The sequence below is a fragment of the Pongo abelii genome, chromosome 10 (genome assembly GCF_028885655.2).
Source record: "Pongo abelii isolate AG06213 chromosome 10, NHGRI_mPonAbe1-v2.0_pri, whole genome shotgun sequence".
In the NCBI taxonomy this organism is placed as follows: domain Eukaryota; kingdom Metazoa; phylum Chordata; class Mammalia; order Primates; family Hominidae; genus Pongo; species Pongo abelii.
The window spans coordinates 1,562,274-1,584,531 of NC_071995.2; the positions used below are offsets into that span (position 1 = coordinate 1,562,274).

At 50.1% G+C, this 22,258-nt stretch overlaps 1 protein-coding gene across 2 annotated transcripts in view; it reads left to right on the forward strand.

Annotated features, from left to right (window-relative positions):
* Positions 1–6,428: 6,428 nt before the first annotated feature.
* Positions 6,429–22,258, forward strand: part of WNT5B (Wnt family member 5B) — a 121,076-nt gene continuing 105,246 nt past the window's right edge. The window contains exon 1 of one of the 2 annotated variants that reach the window (XM_054526526.2): positions 6,429–6,480. Coding sequence is in view for 1 of the 2 variants with exons in the window: in XM_024256300.3 (XP_024112068.1) it covers positions 7,458–7,463 (6 nt within the window). In the remaining variant the exon portion in view is untranslated. Of the gene's footprint in view, positions 6,481–6,892; positions 7,464–22,258 lie in introns of those variants that run through there. The other variant, XM_024256300.3, reaches the window with a different exon arrangement.

The following is a 22,258-nucleotide window of genomic DNA, read 5'->3' on the forward strand; positions in this document are numbered from 1 at the left end:
GATAAACTGGGGACTCAACCCTCAGTGCACTAGGAAGCCCCTCAAGGAGCTGTCTGTGAGTGAACAACTTTGAGACACCCTCTGGTCACCTGGCACAGGTGTGCCTCCCACCCTGGGCAGCCACATGGGAGGGGTCAGCCTCCCCTGACAGCTGGAGAGTTCACTTTAGTGTCCTTGTGGGAGCTTGTGGCCATCCTTTCTCCCTTTCCTGGCTGGCCGCTCCTTCGGTATCTGCGTTTTCTGTCATCCTAACAGTCTCTGGAGAGGAAGGAAGAAGGGGCCGCTCCCGCTCTGGAATGCCAGCTCCCTGCTGAGTTCCTGCCTCCCTCTCTTCCTTGCTCCCAGCCCCCTCTACCAACAGGAACGGCCAGTGCTCCTGGCTTTGCCTCTCTCTGCCTTTGTGCGTGTCTTATTGTGGAGCACACATCACTCAACCCGAGGGCCCCCTCCTGCACCTACCAGTCTGCGCTCTCCTCTTCCTAAACTTGTGGGTCCTGTCTACAGAGGATGCTCACTCTGACATCTCTCTCGCCTTGCCCTCTGGCCTTCGTATTTATCAGTTCACTTTTTGAAACTGCACCTCCAGCCACCCTGACCTCTAACGCTCCTTACATTCCCTGTTCCTTGCTGTCAACACTTGAATGCCCCCTCGACTTTAAAAGTAAGTGTCTTGGCGTCAGATTCACTGTCTTCCTCTCAAACCTCCATCTTTCTCCATTTCCCCTTTGACTCCATCATAGATTTGTTTACTCTTGGGGAGTATTTAGACCCATGCTCTTTACAGGTGAGGATCCAAGAAGGGGAGTGACCTTGCCCGGGGGAAACCAGCTCCTTAGTAAGAGAGAGGGAAGGAGAAGCTCGGCCACCACCCTTAGTCCTGATGGCCTTGAGCCGCCAGGGGCTCTGGCACCAGAGGCGTGTGGCCTGGGCATCTGATGTTCATTTCCTTTCCATTTGCTAGTGTCCTGGCCCCACCCTAAGAACAAAGCTCCTTGAGGGCAGGCACCCTGTCTCCATTTCCTCTGAAATGTCCCTTAGTATAGAAAGCATTAAAAGGCTTCAGTCAAAGTTGAGATGAGGGAAAAAGAGGAGGCATATGGGGATGTTAGAGTCTCCAAAGGGAAAATGGTATTTCTTGTCAATCACAATTCCAAAGAGTGCCTTGTTTTTTGGTCAAGCATTTGAGTAGTTCATTAACAGGATCACATTCATTAGTTTTTCCCATTTGCTCACCATTCTTTTGTTTGTTTGCTTGTTTTTAAGAGATGGGGGGGGTCTCACTTTGTTGCCCAGGCTGGTCTCGAACTCCTGGCCTCAAGCAATCCTCTCACGTCAGTTTCTCAAAGTGCTGGGTTTACAGGCGTGAGCCACCACACACCCGGCCCCCATTTTCTCTTTATGGGACCTTGACGAGTGGTACTGATGAAATGATGAAACTCTTCCCATTGCAGTTAGCTAGAGTCTCCAGATTTTGCCAGTTTTTAGTGACACCTTCAACTGCTTCATTCTAGGTATTAATAAAGCAGTAATTCATTAAAGGGACAATTCAGAACTCTGTCTTCTCTTGGGAGAAAAAAATAGGGATTAAAATCCAGGAGTTCAAGGATAGAGCATTCCATTACAGTGGACAACAGAAAATGAGGTCATGTCTATTTAATCATAATAATACAATCATTAATACTGATTGAATATATACTATGTGTAAGAAATAGTACTGGATTCCTTTTTTCTGTTTGTTTTAGACAGGGTCTCACTCTATTGCCCAGGCTGCTGGAGTGCAGTGGTGTATAATCACGGCTCACTGCAGCCTCAACCTCCCGAGCTCAAGTGATCCATTTGCCTCAGCCTCCTGAGCAGCTGGGACTACAGGTGCACACCAAAACACTCACCTAATTTTTGTATTTTTGGTAGAGTCAGGGTTTTGCCATGTTGCCCAGGCTGTTCTGGAACTCCTGAGTTCAAGTGATCTGCCCCTCTCAGCCTCCCAAAGTGCTGGGATTACAGGCGTGAACCACCATGCCCAGCCAGTACTTGGATTCTTTATGTGTATTCTTCGACTTCTCACATTGCCATAGGTGGGTGATCTTACCACCGCTACCTTTTAGATGAGAAAACTGAGGCTTAGAGAGATGAGTGTCTTGCTCAAGATCACACAGGTGGTGAGTCTGAATTTCACCTGTGAGGACTGATCTGGCACCCTGTTCAGCAACCATGCTGTCTTCTCCCTGGAGGGGAGGTAACTTCTCTTTTGGGGAGAGGTGGTTAGAGGAGAGCCCTCCAAGTGAGATGAGTAAGGCTGTCATCATTCTGATGAATCTCCATTAAGATAAAACTAGAGGGCCACTGTATTAGTCCGTTTTCACACTGCTGATAAAGACATACCTGAGATTGGGCAATTTACAAAAGAAAGAGGTTTAACTGGACTTACGCTTCCACATGGCTAGGGAGGCCTCACCGTCATGGCAGAAGGCACAGAGGAGCAAAGTCACATATTTTGTGGTTGGCAGCAGGCAAAAAGAGAGCTTGTGCAGAAAAACTTCCCCTTATCATAACCATCAGATCTCATGGGACTTACTATCAGGAGAACAGCACAGGGAAGACCTGCCCCCATGATTTAATTACCTCCCACCGGGTCCCTCCCACAACACGTGGGAATTCAAGATGAGATTTGGTTGGGACACAGCCAAACCATATCAGCCACTCACAGTGGTGCACACCTGTAATCTCAGCACTTTGGGAGGTCGAGGTGAGAGATCGCTTGAGCTCAGGGGTTTGAGACCAGCCTGGGAAACATGGCAAAACCCTGTCTCTACAAAAAATATGAACATTAGCCAGGTATGGTGGCATGTGCCTGTAGTCCCAGCTACTCAGGAGGCTGAGGTGGGAGGATGGCTTGAGCATGGGAGGTTGAGGCTGCAGTGAGCCATGATCATGCCACTGCACTCCAGCCTGGGCAACAGAGTAAGAGTCTGTCTCAAAAAAAAAAAAAAAAAAAGCAGTTTATAAACTGGTAAGCTCTATGCACACATGAGGTGTTAAGAACTGTCTTCTGCTTTTATAAAAATTCCTTTATGCTGCTGACATCCTGGTAGGAACTTTTTCCTCTAGAGGTCCACTGCAGAGCCAGATTAGAACTCATGATAGCAGCTTCCTTCTTACCAATCCTGCTGCCTTCAGCACTTAGAATTCCCCCGATCCAGCTGTCCCAAATTGTCTTGGCTATTGTGAGTCTGTGGCGGTAATCTATGGATAGTGTCTGGATATTTGGGTCAGATTCTACCAGTTTTTAAAAAGCCCTCTTTCTTAGCAAAACCAGGACTTCTATGTTACGTCCAGACAACGAGCAGAAACTCAACACTGAATAACACAGTACCACAGGCAATGGGGTCAAGTGCCTGTGAAATAGCTGTCGGGATAAAAGGTTATTTTTAGCTCTGCCTCCGCTCTTGTTCTGGGGCTTTGAAGGCTCATCAGTTCCCCCAAGAAATTTTCTGTGCATCTTTTTTTTTTTTTTTTTTTTTGAGATGGAGTCTAGCTCTGTCGCCCAGGCTGGAGTGCAGTGGCCCGATTTTGGCTCACTGCAACCTCTGCCTCTCGGGTTCACATCATTTTCCCGCCTCAGCCTCCCGAGTAGCTGGGACTACAGGCGCCCGCCACCACGCCCGGCTAATTTTTTATATTTTTTAGTAGAGACGGGGTTTCACCGTGTTAGCCAGGATGGTCTCGATCTCCTGACCTCGTGATCCACCCGCCTCGGCCTCCCAAAGTGCTGGGATTATAGGTGTGAGCCACTGCACCTGGCCTTCTGTGCATCTTAAAGAACACCTTTGAAAGGTGCCAGAGAAACAGACTGGGATGGAGTAGAGGGTTGCCCTGCAGCAGGGGTACTTTCCTCCTGCTCCCAGAAGCGGCTGGACAGCAGTGTTCCTGAAGCTCCTCCCCCGGCACTGGGGGTGGTGAAATAGAGCAATCCACCAAAGAGCATGCCTGAGGACCAGCACTCAGCCCTAGATGTGCCTGGCAGGAAAGCCACTGAGATATAAGCCATGCAGGAGTCTCAGCCTCCTCTCTGACTAGTTCTGATAGGGTTCTCGTTAGACTGGGAAGGGACCTCTGAGTGCAGATGGGGGCCTGCGAGGGCATGACCAGGAGCGGGGAGCAGTGTCCTCAATAAACAGAGCAGTGATCATTACACATTTGCATAGGGCCAAATATTCTTTCTTTTCTTTCTCTTCTCTTTTTTTCTTCTATTTCCTTCCTTACTTTCTTGCGTCCTTTCTTTTTAATCACAAATGCCAAATTGGGATATGCCTTATTTGGCAGAGAAGGCAAGAGACCCCACCCAACAGTCACAGACAAAACATGGGTGAGATTTGTCTGCATTCCCATCAGTGCCTGCCTTCAGAGCTGGAGGTAGCTGCCCCAGCAATCCAGTGACTCAAGCTGTGGGGTGCTCACCACTTCCCTTGGGGAATCTGGCCCACATCTCTGCTGTCTCCTCATTCAAATGTTTTCCCAGCTACTCAGCCACAAGCTCCTTTCCTGGGGGCACTGCAGCTTCCCTCCCTGTGCCACAAGTTTTGACTCATCTTGGACAGAGATGGTGGGAGGTAGGGGACTTACAGAGCATTCAGCTGGGGTTGCTGTCGTCCATCACTTGCTCTCATCCTAGACTGTCAGCTCGGGGCCAAGCAGTCATCCCTTGTTGCTTCTTCTAGGCTTCAAATTAAAGGTCGGCCTCTCCATACCTCATTCTTCAGACTGTAAACTTCCTGAGGGTGGGGACTGGTCTCATTCATCTCTGGGTGTTTAGGGCTCAACAAATGAAGTGAATCTTCAGTTTCTTCCATGTTGCATTCTGGAGTAATCAGGGTCTGGGGACAAGACTCTCCCGTGACCTCCCGCAAAGACCCTAACACCATGGCCGGGCACAGTGGCTCACGCCTCTAATCCCAGCACTTTAGGAGGCCGAGGCAGGTGAATCGCTTGAGGTCAGGAGTTCAAGATCAGCCTGGCCAATACGGTGAAACTCCACCTCTACGAAAAATACAAAATTAGCTGGGTACGGTGGCGCACACCTGTAATCCCAGCTGCTCGGGAGGTTGAGGCAGGAGAATCACTTGAACCTGGGAGAAAGAGGTTGCAGTGAGCCGAGATTGTGCCACCGCATTCCAGCCTGGTCAACAAGAGCAAAACTCTGTCTCAAAAAAAAAAAAAAAAAAAGACCCTAACACTAGAACTGATGTTTTATTCTCAGGAAGAGAGAAACTGAGCCTGCTTGAAATTTGGCAAAGTGGATTAAAAGCGTTTTTGCTTGCTTTAGGCCAACTCTCCTCATACCATCTGTCCCCAAGATAAAGCCTTGAACTAGCTTCCCTCCAGCAGCAGGCAGGCTCCCCACAACAATTATAGGCCATTCATTTATGGTTGCTGGACCTGGTCTCATAAACCCCATTCATTCACTCCGAGGTGAGAAAAGTCACAGTGCACCTGAGGTGAGAAAAGTCACAGTGCACCTCCGGCCCAAGCCAGCACAGTTCCAAGGAAGCCTTGCCCTCTAATTAGTGGGGTATTTGCTGCAACAGCTCTTACCCTCCTATTGTAAAATCCAGAGGACAATAGCTCCTTATTGCCTGGCCAATGTGGTGGGTTCCTGGTCCCACCCATTCCCTGACCCTCCCTGCTGCCCCTTCCCCCACTGAAAGGGGGAGGCTGTCACCTTGTTTGGTTACTAATTGTAAAAAGGCAAAGCCTTTGATTATTACTATTGTATTTTCCCTCCCCTCACTATACTGCATTGGAAGGCAATTTCTTTAGCAGGGCGACCTCCTCCTCAGGGAAGAGACTGGGTTTTTCAGAATGTAAAATCAAAGGGGCTGGAGGGCAGGCCTGGGATCCTGCTGGCTGCTCTTGGTTGGTCCCTGTTACCTGGGTCTGGAGCAGGGACCAGCAGCTCCTGCCTCCACTGGGACCTTAGCTCACCCGCTTCACCTCCTTGGACACCCTCTTGGGCAGCTCACCCAGGGGTGCTATGAGGTTACCTACAAAAGGACATGGGACTTCCAGAAAAGTATTTAAACTTGGATCTGAACTAAGGCCGAGCCCTGGACTCTAGTGACCTTCTCAAGCTATTAGCCCCTTCAGTGACTATGGGTTGGTCGTCAGACTTTTCTGTGCCTCAGTTTCTCCATAAAACATCAGAATTATTTAGCCCTATATCCATGACAAAAGTATTGAGAGAACACATTTGCTCCTTGAAACCTTTCTGCCTCATTTTTCCCAAACCCAGGGATCTTTCTGAGCTGGGCTCTGTAGGGAAGGGCCCAGGACTGCGAGGGGGATGACCTGGGTTTGCAAAGCGGCAAAGCAGTTCCCGGGTCACTCTACTTCTCTGGGGGATTCAAAGGAGGACGCGTAGCAAGAAAGCGGAGGACATAACTCTCTTCCCGTCTCAGAGCCTCTGGCCCCGCAGACCCCGAGGTGGGCGCTCGTGCCAGGATCGCGGGGCGCGGGTACCGGCTCCTTGGGCGCCCCGAGGGGGCTCCTGGCCGGGGTAAGACCCGCGGTTTCTTCGGAGGACCGGGTCACGTTCCAGGAGAAGGAGGCGGCAGGCGTGCGGGGCCGGGGGAAGGGGGCGGGCGGCGGAGACTCCCTGTCCGCACCCCCGCGGCGAGGCCCCCGGGCCGCTCTGCTTAGGGGCCGAGGGAACCGGGCGGGAGGCAGGTGCGGAGGTCACGGTCCCAGCGCCCGGGAGGAGCCCCCGGGAGGGTGTCGCGGCCCGGCTGGTGGGCAGGAGGGAGCCGGGGCCGGCGCGGCTGCCGGGGGGCGGGGAGGACGCGCGGGAGGCGGGGCGGAGGCGGCGGCGCCCCCGGGATCCATCCACTCGCCCAGCGCCGGCCCCTGCACTCCCAGCCGCGGCCGCCACCCGCCCCGCAGCGGACTCGGGCCGACTCTTCCCCGGGTCCCGCGCTCCGGAGCAGGGCGCGCAGCCCAGCGAGACCGACGGCGGCCGCCCGAGCCCGCGCCCCGGGCCCAGGGCCTCCCTCCGGATCGGCCGCGGGCTCCGCACCCCCGACTGTCCCCGCCGGCCGAGTTCGGGGGTCCCCGGCGCGGAGCAGGGAACCCTCCAGGCGGCAGGGGGGCGCGCAGACTCCGAGCGCCGGGGCCGCCCGGCCGGGCTCGGGCGGACACCTCGGAGGCTGCCCCGGCATCGGGGGGGCCCGAGACGCCTCGGCGGGACCCCGGGAGCTGAGCACGCCCGCCCGCGCCTCCGGCCCCGCGCCCCGGCCGCGGATGAAGAGTCGGACGCGGCGGCCCGAGCGGCCCGCGCGCTGAGAGAGGAGCGGGCAGGGTCTCCCCGGGCCCCGCCAGCCGCCCCCCGCGCCCCCACCCAGCGCAGCCGGGCGCAGGAAGAGCCGGGCAGGGCCGGAGCCCGCGGGCCTGGCGAGCGGCGGGACATGCAGGTAAGCGCCGGCCCTCGCCCCGGTGACGGCCCCTCCGCCTTCCCGGCCGCGCTGGGTCTCTCTCCGCCGGGTGGGTCTGCGCGCCGCGGGCGTCGGGCGGGGAGGGCCGGGGAGGGCCGGGGAGGGGCCGCCGCGGGGTCAGGTCGGGGGAAGGGAGTCGCCCCGGGGCCGGGGCAGCGAACAAAGCTGGGGACCGCCGGGCCCTCGGCGCGGGCAGGTGGGCTCCGGGGGCGGCCGTCCGAGGAGGGGGAGCCGCTGAGCTTGGCGCTCACTCTCCCGGGTTTGGTCGGGCCCAGCCTGGACCCTCCGCCGAGGTCTGCGCCCGCATCGGGCGGCCCCGCTCCAGGGCCACATCTGGATCCCTTTACCCGCCAGAAGCGACTGGGCGCCTGCGTTTCTGCCTGGACCGGGCGGGTAGAGCCCGGGGGCCGCTCAGCTTTGTGCTTCTCCGGTTGCCCCAGCGCTCCACGTCCCCGCCGTGGGAGAGGCGGGACGGGACCTCCTCCTTCGCTTTCTTGGAGCCTCGGTGGACATGTGGCCGGCGCCCCAGTCAGAGCCGAACTCCTGGATATTTGCGTGCTGCAGATCGTTGGGAGAGGCAATTCGATTTGCGGGGAGCCTGACTGGCTGTTTTTCAGGGAGGGACACTGAGGTGGCTCCGGCCCTGGGTCGGTCACTCAGCGGAAGGGGGGTGTGTGTCGGGTGTTCCTCTCCACTTTACCCGGGCCCTTCTTCGCTGCTTTTGCCACCTGGCCACGTTGGCAACAGCTTCCAGTTGCTACTCCCCTGGGCAGGGGTTCAGCCTGGTACCTGGAGGAGAAAAGCTAGGGATCATGGAATCAACCCCCCGAACTGCTCCAGGGGCCCCGGAATGTGCCCACTCACCAGAGCTGCGATGGGACGTCTGTGCCCATGCCGTCAGTGTCTGCTGAAAACCCTGGCTCAGCAGGGCAGGGTCAGCTGCTAGCCAGCCACCAGCACTCATCCAGGCACACGCGGGGAAGCCTAGGGAGCCCCCTCCTGTGGCTTGCCCCTAAGGCAACAGAGAGTCCAGGCAGCAGTGGGCACGCCCTCAGAAAGCCTAAGGACCCTTTCCTGCACCCAGCCTCTCCTGCCATCCGATTAACCGGTAGAATTCACTTATGCAAAGGCAAGACTCCCCATCTCAGTCACAGACGAGTGGGTGCCAGACCTGGAGCTTGCACCCGCACCCCTGCCTAGGCTCACACACACAGGTCCTGGCAAACACACCGACCTATTAGAGGTGGAAGACTGAGGGGTGGTTTTCCTCCATCTCAAAATAGTGTCTGTTCTCGCTTTGACACACAAGATTTGTGGTTATAAATAGCAAGAAGGAGGAAGTGTGTCTCCTTGGAAGGATGGCAGCGCTGAAAGAGACCTCTTAGGCACCCTTGTGAGAGGAGTGATGGAGCTGGCGTCTTCATGGTGATGACAAGTCCAGCAGTCCAAGGGAAGGGTCACAATTAAAACCAGGACTTTTTACTAACGGATGCAGGTGGCGCGGACAACAGGGCAGGAGGTGAAGGGAGCAAAGGAACCTAAAGCGACAATGGATGGGTCAATACCCAAAGGCAGCCAGGAAAGACATCTCCCCTTCCCTTTCTTTCTCTTCTTAAAGACAGTCAGGCCAAGGGCGTGGGACGCTCTGTGGGATCTGCCTGCCAGGGGAGCAGGAGCCAGGCTCGGAGGAGCTGGCTGGTCTTTTTTCACCCATGGATTTCGTACTTTCCCAGGCTCTGATATCATATGTATTTGAATATGAATAGGTGGTTGAGGGTGTGTGTCTGTGTGTTTCTCCAAGGTGTCTGAAACTGGTCCCTTCTTTAGTTCATTTGGTGATTGTAATATCACCAGGGGTTTCTTATTGACTTGAAACTACCCTTTTCTAAATTTTTTTCTGTCCAAAAAGCATAGTTAAAGGGATACTGCCAAAATTGCTGGGAGCCATATGCTGCGAAAAGAAAAAATCTGGGATTCTTCTTCCCTTGTGTATTTCACCCTCTGACTCCAGTGGCAGCTGAAAGATTTTTTGTTTGCTCTTCTTCAGGATCCAGAAAGGCAGAGGACTAGGCTGGTCTGTTCTAATTTTTAATTCTAGGATGGTTCTGCTGGTTTCTGGATTGCCACAGCCTGGCTTCTCTAGCATGGAGGAAAGTTTTTACATGAAGTGATAGTCCTTGTCTTCTCTGAAATAGAAACCAGTCAGTCCACAAAAGCTCTCGTGTCCGTGAGAGCTTTTTCTCTCTGGCTCCTTTTCAAACCGCCTGCCATTTATCTCCTTAATCTTCTAACCAGGTCTTCAGAACCCACCTTTGCTCCAGTGCCACTCCTGAATGCAGTCCTCAGAGTGTTTCGTCGTGGTGGTAGTTACTGGTTGTTTGGTAACTCCATCAGGTCTCTGAAGACACACAATAGCAGTAGATGTAAAAGCCCCCTGGGCAATGAGAGCATGTGGGAGCTCCACTTACAGGCAGCCTTGGCTGGTTTCTGTTGAGTGTCTTCATCGTATCTACCAGTCCAGAAACATCCAGCAGAGGGATTGTGCATCGATATTGCCATCAAGATGAAAAGACATGCTCATTTTAAATCTGAGCCACACTTTAAAGTAAAACTAACCTTCTGTCCATCTCTGGGGTGCAGCCTGCGTACTCCCCCAAACAGCATGCTGGAGGAACCCTGAAAACGGATCTGCTGTTTGGTACAGTTCTGGCTGGACTGTTCCCTTCAGCGAGAAATGCCCCAACTCTGGAGAGCAGGTGATTGCACAGCCCCTACCAGGCCCTCTCCACCCCTGGCCTGGTTCTGTTTACCTGGCTAAATTTAAACCTCCGCCCCCTCCATCCCAGTTTGACCCACTGGCTTGCGGTCTCGCCACTGGGCTGGCTGCTGCGGCAGCATTTCCTGACTTCTTCGCCCCTGTGGTTGCAGTGTGGTCTTTTTGTGCTGCATGAATCCTCTTCTAGACTTTCTAAAGTTGGTCTCTCTCCCTGCTGCTTCTCCACCCATGTGGCTTTCTTCCCAACTCTTTCCTCCTGGGTGATTTGGAACCTGGTTCGGTACTGGGGGAAGATGCTCTCCCCTAACCCTCCCAGATACTGTGCACGGAGACGGAGACCACAGGAAGCCTAGACTCAAGCTGTCGCTTAAGGTCCTCAGGGGGCTGTGCTGACTGTAATCATTACCCAGCCTGGCTGCCAGGCTCTCCGATTCCCTTTAGAGATCCCCTTTGAGTAAGCACGTAGGGTGCTGGCAGCAGTACAGCCCTTAAAGGGACAGGGGCATTCTCTAAGAAGGTCTTTGGCACCCCAAACCTCCAACTCTCCTAAGAAGCCAACCCACCCGGATGTCCTGTTCTTTGCATCACTGTCTTTTCTTGAGGTTCTGCTGGGGAGGGTGTTTGAGTGGGTGGGGGTGCACACGGTAGCTTCTCTCTGGGTCTCAGTAATGTTTTCTTTTCTTTTCTTTCCTTTTTTTTTTTTTTTTACAGCGTCTTTCTCTGTTGCTCAGGCTAGAGTGCAGTGGTGTGATAATGGCTGACTGCAGCCTCGACCTCCTGGGCTCAAGTGATCCTCTCACCTCAGTCTCCCCAGCGGCTGGGACTGTAGGAGCCATGCACCACCATGCCTGGCTAATTTTTATTTAAAATTTTTTGTATAAATCGGGTTTCGCTATGTTGCCCAGGCTGGTCTTGAATTCCTGGGCTTAAGTGATTCTCCTGCCTCAGCCTCCCAAAGTGCTGGGATTATGGACGTGAGCCACCGTGCCCGGCCTTGCTTGTCTTTTCTATAAAGTGAGAGCATTGGGTTCGTCGGTCCAGAGGCCCCTTCCAGCTCTAACATCCTGTCACTCTGAGCAGCTCGAGCTCTTTCAGGTTTGGGAATCCCTCTGCTGTGGACAGGCCTGGGGTGTCCCCACCAAAGGGGTTGGGGGGTGCTCTGGGCCTGCTGCTTTCACAGAGTTACTGTTTCACCAGTCATGGTCTCAGAGGCAGGGCTTGTGGTCAAGCTGGAGGCTCAGGTTGTGCTCCTGGCTTTGGGCTTGGGCCTGCCAGGGGCCTCTGTGGTTCGCCGGCATCTGGGAGATTATGACAAGCCTCTGTCTCCAGCTTTGGGTGACTTTGGGGCTGGTGCCTGAGTTCTGGGGGGAGGCACCCTAACCTTTCTTAAAGGTGTATACAATCTCCTCTCCTCTGTAGCCTCCTAGAGCCCCAGAAATGCTAACTCCTAAAAGGTTACTCCTGTCTAATTTATACAGTGGATTTACTGAGGCCTGGGAAACGATAGCTGGCCTTGGCTTAGAAAAGGCAGTGGACTCAAAAGTTCTTGGTTTACACACTTTAGCCCCCAAAGGTCACTTTAGAGTTATCTGCAAATGATTAATTGTTGGATTTGCTCTGAGTCCTGTTGGGGAAACAAAAACTGTAACATAAAAATAAAATGTTATGAAAAATGTAACAAAGCTTTTCTGAGGCCAGCTCCTGGCTATCCTGTTTGCTACTCTCAGTCTGGCTCCTCTTAGAGAGGTCAGGCCCAGAACCGAAGGTGCGCAGCTGCAGAGCAGCCCTGAGCTCCTGGGCTCTTGCTGGCGTCGTGCCTGCACTGGTGACACTTCCTGAACTTAACCAGTGGATGGACATGGGCAAGAGGCCAGGGGCCCCACACGCATTTCTCTTACCGGTGAATATCCCCCAGATGACAGGAGGCTTGTCTTGCTCTGGGAGGTTGGGGCAAAGTTGAGTGCCTGTCATAGACTCCTCCCCAGTTATAGATTTCACCTGTATTTGTTGAGCAGTTTCTCCTGAGAAATTTTGAGTAAAGAATTACTGAATTTTCTTAGAAATCTTGTTTGGGGATATGAGACCTGCAATCAAAGTAATTAAACTTTTAAAGAGATTGTGTATATAAATTGAGAACTAGAGTAAGACCCTTGGGAGCGGGGGGCCGTGAGTGAGGGAAGAGGGGGCATTCTCAGTTGCACTGACAGAGTATAGGCTGGGATGAGGAGGGCTTTTGAGGCAGACTTCTGGGTGCAAACCCCAGCACAGCTGCATCACCTGAGGTAGGGCAGGTTACCTGACTTCTCTGTGTCTCAATTTTCTTACTTGTGTACTGGAAACAGTAACTTTATACCTATCTCTATGTGGTATGTGGTGATTAGGACTAGTGTACATAAGCATCTGGACCATGCCTGGAGCCTTGTGGGGCTCTAGACGCGACAGCTTTTATGGTGATATTGATGCGGGCTGGCTGGCAGGGCCGCTAGCACCCCTTGGCACCTGCCCTGGACTTGCTCTGCCTTGAAAGATGGAGGCTGCTTTATGTGGGACACTAGCATCACCGACTGCTTATGTCAGCATGCCTCGCCCTTCTCCAGGGAAATGCATCTCACGGACATTGACTGTGTCCCATCAGGCATAGGAGTGATTTTGATCGTTACATGACAGGAAGAGAGGTTTGTGGAAGGACTGGGAGAGCACAGATGCTCAGGGTGGGCTGTCATGAAGGGAAGGAAGAGGGAGGCAGGTAATGGGAGAGGAGAGCTCAGTGCTGACCTGGTCCTGCGCAGCTGAGAATTCGGCAAGTCCCTGGCTGAAAAGGAAGGGGTCCTGCTGCCCCCATCTCAGAGGCATCTGTCGTTTTAACTAAGCAAATGCTGATATGTTCCCTGGATTTGGAAGTCACCCAAAATCTTAACTTGTTGCATTTTGTTATTCTTAAAAAGGTAACCTCTGTGAAGTCATATCTAAAATCAGCTTTAGGCTGGGCAAGGTGGCTCACGCCTGTAATCCCAGCACTTTGGGAGGCCAAGGATCATTTGAGGTCAGGAGTTCGAGACCATCCTGACCAAAGCTCATCCTAAGCTCGGGTGATCCTCCTGCCTCAGCCTCCTGAGTAGCTGAGACTACAGGCACACACGACCATGTCCGACTAATTTTTAAATTTTTTGTAGAGATAGGGTCTCATTATGTTGTCCAGGCTGGTCTTGAACTCCACTTCAAGTGATCCTCCCACCTTGGGCTCTCAAAGCTCTGGGATTGCAGGTGTGAGCCACCACTCCTGGCTCATGGCCTCCCCTTTGCTGTACGACCTTCACTTGGCTTCCAGAGCATCTCACTCTTCCAGTTTCCCTTCTTGCTCATCGGCAGCAGCTCACCTGATTTTCTCTATCTCTTTGGACCTCTTGTCTTCTCTATGTGCAGTTATACACTGCATAAAGATGTTTCAGTTAATGATGGACTGCATAGACCACAGTGGTCTCATAAGATATTTCACTGTGCCTTTTCTATGTTTAGATTTGTTTAGATACACAAATACTTACCACTGTGTTCCAGCTGCCTAGAGTATTCAGTACAGTCACATGCTGTGCAGGTTTGCAGCCCAGGAGCAATCAGCTAGAGCATCTCACTTGGGTGAATAGTAGGCTCTACCATCTAGGTTTGTGTAAGTTCACTCTGTGACATTCACACAGTAATGACATTGCCTAATGACATGTTTCTCAGGATGTATCCCTGTTGTTAGGTGATGTGTGACTGGACTGTACACTCTGATGGTTGTAAGTATTGTCTCTACACTTAGGAACCTCATGTTTTTGTGTCTTGCCTGCTCCTCTCTCTTGAGCTCCAGACCCATGTTGCTGAAGCAGCACCTCCTCTACAGAATTACATGCCTCTGAGCTCGTCCCTGCCTTCTCACAGCCCTCTCCATCTCATCCTCCTCGTTGCTCATGCTGTAAACCCTGGAGTCAGTCTTGACTTTTCCCTTCTGACATCGAATCCATCAGTGATTCTTGCCAAATCCAAATTCAGAACATTCTCAGCACCCTGATGACTTCTCACCTCCTCTACCCCTCTCATCCCAGCTCATTAGGAGGCACCTCCTAATCGGTCTTTCTGAGTTAGTTAGGGCAGCAATCCTGTGTGACATGTCAGATCTTGTCACTTGTCTCTTCAAAACCTTCCAGTGGCCTTCCAGCTCATGCAGGAGAAAGCCAAGTTCTCACACTGGCTTGCAAGCCCTTGGTGGGCAGCCCCCACCTCTGCAACCTCACCCTAGCGAGGACTTCTGTGACTTTCCTATATAGATCATAACCCTTTCACCATTCTCTAGCCCTCTTCTCTGCGTTATTTCTCTCTGTTATATCCATGGAACATACAGGTATTTTATATTTCCCTTATTGGTCCTCTGTCTGCTTCCCCTTGCTAAAACAGAAACACTACAAGGGCAGGGGTTGTTGTCTATTTTGTCCACTATTGTATCTTAAGTACATGGGACAGCGCCTGACATGCAGTGGGTGTTCAGTGAACATTTGCTGAAGGACTTAAGTGGATGAAAGACAGCGGTTTCACCTGTTGGCAGGCAAGAGTGTTAACAGTGGGAACAGGCTGAGCGTGGTGGCTCATTCCTGTAATCCCAGTGCTTTGGGAGGGATGGCTTGAGGCCAGGAGTTCGAGACCAGCCTGAGCAATGTAACAAGATACCGTCTCAACAAAAAATTTTAAAAAGTATCTGGGTGTGGTGGCGCATGCTTGTAGTCCCAGCTACTTGGGAGGCTGAGGTGGGAGCATCACTTAACCCTGGGAGGTTGAGGCTGCAGTGAGCTATGACTGTGCTGCTGCACTGCAGCCTGGGTGACAGAGGGAGACCTTGTCTGAAAACAAGCAAACAAAATCATAGGTCCTTCCTCTGCTCTGTTGCTCCCTCCCCATCTTGGCCTCCTTTGCCATACCACAGAGGTGGGGCAGCTGCGAGAACATGTGGCCCTGGGATATGCCTGTTTTATCAGAACTGATGAAAGTATCACATGTTCACTGAAAAACATTGACTTTTTTTTCATTTTTTAATTCATTCATATTTTTATTGAAAATATGAAGAAAATGATGATTTTGAGTTATCATTGGTAAGATTTTGGTGCATTCCTTTTCAGTTTTTTCTGCCTATGTGTACAAGCACACATGTATTTACAGGCTCAGGTGTGTGTTTCTGCACATGCCCATCTCCTCCAGACAGGCGGTGACACCTTGAGGGCCAGCGCCGTGCCTGTTCTTCTCCTCTCCAGCTCCTCTCTTGAGCCTGGTGCGGATCAGGTGCACACAGTGGTACATCACAGGGATGGCCGGACAAGTGCGTGGTCTGCTTCCTGATGAGCACCTGGAGTCCATGCAGAGCCAGTCCCTGTGATTTCTTTGCCTTTTTGGTTCATGAGCTGCTGCGTAAGGGCAATGTCTTCACCACTTTTTGTTTCCCTAAGGTTGTTTCAGGGTCGGGTTTCTCAGCCCCGACACTACGGATATTTTGGACCCAATAATTCTTTGTTGAAGAGGGCTGCTCCGTGCATTGTAGGATGTCTGAGAACACACCTGGCCCCTACCCACACGATGCCAGTAGCACCCCACTCCGAAGGATGACACCAAAAATGCCTCTGGACACTGCCAAATGTCCCCTGGGGAAGGCGGGAGGGAGCCGAGTCACCCTGGGAGGCAACCACTGTTCCAAAATGCCTCTGGTTTTTTCCTGACAATCTTCCCTTGTTTTTGTTTCTCCTAAATCCTGTGGATTTATTATCCGTTTTACATCCTATTTCCATGCTACCGCCGAGGGCAGGCCGTTGGGGAGCTGACGTGAATTATGGCAGCAGCTTTCTCACTAGCTGTTTGTCCCTGGGCCCACCCTCGCAAGGCCATCTCCCCTGCTGATTAAACAGGTCCTGAAGTTGAACGAGGTGTCCTGTAGCAGAAGAGGTTTTGGTATTTACTGTGTAGTTGGGGTATCAGCCTTCCTTGGTTTAGCCTGGTGATGATTTTCCAGCTTTTACAAGTCTTTGCAAGCCCGTGCTTTCCGTCCTGTCCGGTGGAAAGTGCATGGCCTTGAGGCTCAGGGGGACTTCGGTTTAAACTAACTCAACTGTTCAAGCCTGATTGGCTTGCCTTGCCCATTTAGGTTTTCTGAACTCCAGTTTCTTCACTGTTTAAACAGGGATAATAATGCCCAACTCCTAAGGTCATTTTTGAGAATGAGATGTGCTAATTTTGTGAATTAGGGCAATGCCTAACATATATCATGTACTTAGTCAATGTTAGCTCCCTCTTTAACACTTCATTGAAAAAAAGTAAAAGTGTCAAGAAATTGACCCCTAGATTCTCAAATACCTCGTCAGAATTTGGGCAGAAGAACTGAGTGTTTTATAATTTGGTTTATTTTGATAATTGAGGAGACAAAGGAGACCTGAGAATTCACTTCCATGACAGCTGCTTTTACCGAAGAGCTGTTGAGAGGTCTGCAGCTCCAGGCTCTTGGACTTTTCCTGGACAGTCCTCCCAACCAAGAGGTGGGTTCCTGGATGGCAGGAGTGATGTCCTCCTTGTCTGGGCTCCTCTCTCTTCACTGATAATCCCACCACTTGGTGTTGCTGCTGCTCAGCCATATTGACAAGTTAATGAGCTAGTGACTTCTAAACAGGTTATCATCCCCAGTTCAAGAAATCCAGCCTTGAATTACCACGTTTCATCGATATTAAGATGCATTTCAACATATCTGAGGTCAGAATGCATCTCACAATCAATATTGTATGACAGTTTGATGACACGTCCTTTTCTTTCTTAGTGGTACAAAATAATGGTGCATTCTAGAATCAGTGGCATCTTAGGTTTGGTGAAAAAAGGTAATTGATCACTGTTTACTAAGGGGACCCGTTGTCATTTCCTGGTGCCTACCTTGGTGTTCACTTGGAAATGCACTTTTGTATTTTGCCAAACAGAATATTTGTTTCCTGTCACCTTCAAGTTGAACATCTATTAACCATGTTAAAATTGAGAGAGGAAATTCTAGGCAAAACCTGGACTTCCCATGGACCCTGGACCCTGATGCTTGAGCCTGCTGGGCTGCTTGTGGCCACCTGGGAATCAGCAGTCCAGGATTTCTGCCCTTGCATTACTGAGAATCTTGAGCAAATGTGCTTATCACTGCCGGTCTCCCTCTTCTCATTGGTAAATGGAGTCACAATGTAACCCCTTCCTATCTCATAGAATTGCTAGGGTCAAACGACATGGCGTGTAGGGAAGTGCTTTATAACCAACGTTAAGAACAACAAAGTGCTGTTCCTACCTGATATGCAGAAGGGAACTGTGACCCAAAGACTTGTTTAAATTCACTGACAAAACACAGCCCCAGGTGACTCAGTGTTGATTCATACCTGGCACTTATCTTCTTATTTGTCTATTTCTAGGAGAGAGACTTTGAAATTATAGAAGCTTGTCTGGTGAGATGAAATAGTATCCCAAAGGATCAAAAAGAAGTTATATCCTATAAATAGAATGCAAGCTTTTTTTTTTTCTTTTTTTATTTTATACTTTCGTGTTTCACTGCCTTGGCACTGGAAAATATGGGGTAAAATATTGTTAACATTAACACAAATATATTTATCATGAAGAGTAAGTCTAATCTCTTATGTACAGTGTTTTAAAAAAATCAAGTTCTAGCCAGGCGCAGTGTTTCATGCGTGTAATCCCAGCACTTTGGGAGGCCGAGGTGGGCGGATCAGGAGGTCAAGAGATCGAGACGATTCTGGCTAACACAGTGAAACCCCATCTCTACTAAAAATACAAAATTAGCTGGGCATGGTAGCGTGCGTCTGTAGTCCCAGCTACTCGGGAGGCTGAGGCAGGAGAATCGCTGAAACCCGGGAGGCAGAGGTTGCAGTGAGCCAAGATCACGCCACTGCACTCCGGCCTAGTGACAGAGCGAGACTCCATCTCAAAAAAAAAAAAAAAAAAAAAAAAGATTAAGTTCTGCAGTGCAACAGGTGCTGGCTCAACCCTCGCCCCAAAACCCCATGGCAGTATGACCACCACACACAGGTAACCCCAGTTTCGTCATCTGCTAAAATCTTAAAAAGCTGTTGTGAGGATGAAATGAATGAATAGAAAGCACTTACATTATAAATGCATGCAGAGCCTTGCACTTAGAAAGCACCAGAAAATGCTGGCTCTAATTATGCTTCTGAACAGCCACAAAACACGCTATTGTGCAATTGCCAGTGACTGGTTCTGCTGACAGAATCAAAAGCTTGGTTGTGTCTGGGAAGAAGGAATGAAGTGGTGTTATTTTCATACTTAATGCTGGCATTAATAAGCTACACAAACATGTCAATTTAACAATAGTCTGACCTAAATAATATTGCATTTTCGACACATACAGCAAGTTATACAGTAACCAAATCAAGAATCCTGGTCGAAACCTTATCAAACAGCTTTAAAATATTTCCTTTCAAATGAGATTCTTGAAGTTCACTGTTACCCACTCCATGTGCTGAAGTCTTAAGCAGCATCCTACTTTTATGCTTAAAAGCTTAGGAGACATAGCCAGGCATGGTGGCTCACACTTGCAATCCTAGCACTTTGAGAGGCCAAGGTGGATGGATCACCTGGGGTCAGGAGTTCGAGACCAGCCTGGCCAACATAGTGAAACCCTGTCTCTACTTAAAATACAAAAATTATCCTAGCCAGGCATGGTGGCGGGTGCCTGTAATCCCAGCTGCTCGGGAGGCTGAGGCAGGAGAATCATTTGAACCCAGGAGGTGGAAGTTGCAGTGAGCTGAGATCGCACCATTGCACTCCAGCCTGGACGACAGAGCAAGAGTATGTCTCAAAAAAAAAAAAAAAAAAAAGCCTAAGAGACCTGCCCTCAAAAAATGTGCTGTGGGGAGATGGTGTGCTGCTGTCTCTCTCGTTCCATATGGCATACAGACTTCTGAGAAGTTACCACGAACCTACTTTCACAGTTGAAGGCTAGGGAAAGTCTTACAGTGTGAAATTCATTAGCTCCATGCGCTGTGTGAAATTCATTAGCTTCACACACTCTGCCCTCTCTGTATTTCTTTCTCCACTCCCCACCCTGTGTTGCCACAGCTGAATGGTGGAGGTACTATTGACTTTTTCTTCTTAATCAACTTTCTTTAAGTGTAACTTACATACAATAAAATCCGCACATTGTACGTGTACAGGTCAATAAATTTGGACGAATATACACACCCATGCAACACCACCCCAATCAATATATTTCTGCTTCTGCAGAAGTCTCCTTGTCTCCCTTCCCTGTAGCCACACCCCACCACTACCCCAACTCAGGCACCCACTGACCTGATTTGTGTCATTCGAGATTACTTTACTCTGTTCTAGAATTTCACACATATAGATTTATACCAGAATTATGGTTTTTTTTTTCAGCTTTTTGGTGTTTGGCTTCTTTTGCTCAGCATAATATCTGTGGGATTTATCTAGGTTGTTGCAGGTATCAGTAGTTCATTCTTTTTTTTTTTTGAGACAGGATCTTGCTCTGTCACCCAGGTCGTAGTGCATTGGTGCAATCATGGCTCACTGCAGCCTCAAAACTCCGGACCTCAAGCGATCTTCTGCTCTCAGCCTTCTGAGCAGCTGGGACTATAGGTGTATGCCACCATGCCTGGCTAATTTTTATTTATTTATTATTATTATTATTATTATTATTTTGAGACGGAGTCTCGCTGTGTCGCCCAGGCTGGAGTGCTGTGGCACGATCTCGGCTCACTGCAAGCTCCGCCTCCCGGGTTCACGCCATTCTCCTGCCTCAGCCTCCTGAGTAGCTGGGACTACAGGCACCTGCCACCATGCCCGGCTAATTTTTTGTATTTTTAGTAGAGACGGGGTTTCACCATGTTAGCCAGGATGGTCTCGATCTCCTGACCTCGTGATCCACCCGCTTTGGCCTCCCAAAGTGCTGAGATTACAGGCGTGAGCCACCGTGCCCAGCCTCCTGGCTAATTTTTAAAAATTTTGTAGAGAGAGCGTCTCACTATGTTGCCCAGGCTGGTCTCAAACTCCTGGCCTCAAGCGATCCTCCTGCCTCGGCCCCCCAAAGTGTGAGCCACCACTCCCAGCCTAGAGAATTATTGAATACTTTTCACTTAGTTTTTTCTTATGCTAACACTTTACATAACCGTAGTACAATGATCAACAACAGGAAATTAACATTGTTACAGTATTGTTAATTAATTTACAGACCTTCATCCAATTTCATCAGTTTTTCCCTAATGTCTTTTTCTGGCCCCGAATTCAATCCAGTATCTCACATTAAATTTAGTGATCATGTCTTCTTAATCTCCTCCAGTGTGTGACAATGCCTTAGTATTACTTTTGTCTTTTATTACCTTGACTGTTTTTTGTTTTTTTTTTTTTCGAGACAGAGTTTCTGTCTCCCTCTGTCGCCCAGGCTGGAGTGCAGTGGCGCGATCTTGGCTCACTGCAACCTCGGCCTCCCGGATTCAAGCGATTCTCCTGCCTCAGCCTCCCGAATAGCTGGGACTACAGATGTGTGCCACCACACCCAGCTAATTTTTATATTTTTAGTAGAGACAGGGTTTCACCATGTTGGCCAGGCTGGCCTTGAACTCCTGACCTCAGGTGATCTTCCCTGTGCCCAGCCAACATTTTTGAAGATACATTTATAAGATGTTCCTCCCTCAGTTTGGGCTTGTCTGATGTTTTCTCATGATTAGAATGTAGTTATACAGTTCTGGCAAGAGTATCACATGAGAGGATGTTGTATCCTCAGTGCATCATATCAAAGAGTGCGTGATGTTGAGATTACTGGTGATATTAACTTTTGATCATTTAATGTAATTTTTGATATGGTTTTGTTTGTCTGCCATGTTGCTATTTGATTTCCATTCATGCCCCTCCCCACCACACCTTTTTTGTGGTGGTGGTTCTAGGGCTAACTACATGCATCCTTAACTTTCAGCGTTTATTTAGAATCAGCATTGTACATCTTCCCAGGCCACACGTCACTGATGTCATAAACTTAGTATATTCCATTTACCTCCCCCCACTTAGCTGATTGTCATATTTTAAAAGATATGTCTGACAATCTGCTAAATGTTTACTTTTGCTTTAGTCTGTTGTCTCTTAGTAAATTATGAAAGGACTGGAAAGTATTTTATATTTACCTGCTTATTTACCATTTCAGGTGCTTGTTGTTCTCTTCTGTAGATCCAAGTTTCCAGCCTGATGGGTATTCCATATGTAGCATTTCTCATAGTGCAGATCTGCTGATAACAAATTATCTCAACTTTCATTTATCTGAGAACATCTTTATTTCATCCTTGTTTTTGAAATATATTTTTGCTGGATATAAACTTTTTTTTTCTTTCAGCACTTTAAAAGTGTTATTTCAAAACTCCAGTTTTTGGGCTGGGCATGGTGGCTCATGCCTGTAATCCCAGCACTTTGGGAAGCTGAGGTGGGTGGCTCACATGAGCCCAGGAGTTTGAGATCAGCCTGGGTAACATGAAATCTCATCTCTATTTAAAAAAAAAAAAAAAATAGGCTGGGCACAGTGGCTCACGCCTGTAATCCCAGCACTTTGGGAGGCCGAGGTGGGTGGATCACGAGGTCAAGAGATCGAGACCATCCTGGCCAACATGGTGAAACCCCGTCTCTACTAAAAATACAAAAATTAGCCGGGTATGGTGGCATGCGCCTGTAGTCTCAGCTACTCGGGAAGCTGAGGCAGGAGAATCTCTTGAACCCTGGAGGTGGAGGTTGCAGTGAGCCAAGATTGCGCCACTGCACTCCAGCCTGGCGATAGAGCAGGACTCCATCTCAAAAAAAAAAAAAGAAAAAAATTAGCCAGGCATGGTGGTGCACACCTGTGGCCCCAGCTACTCAGGAAGCTGAGGTGGGAGGATCACTTCAGCCCAGGGAAGTCGAGGCTGCAGTGAGCCGAGATCGCACACTGCACTCC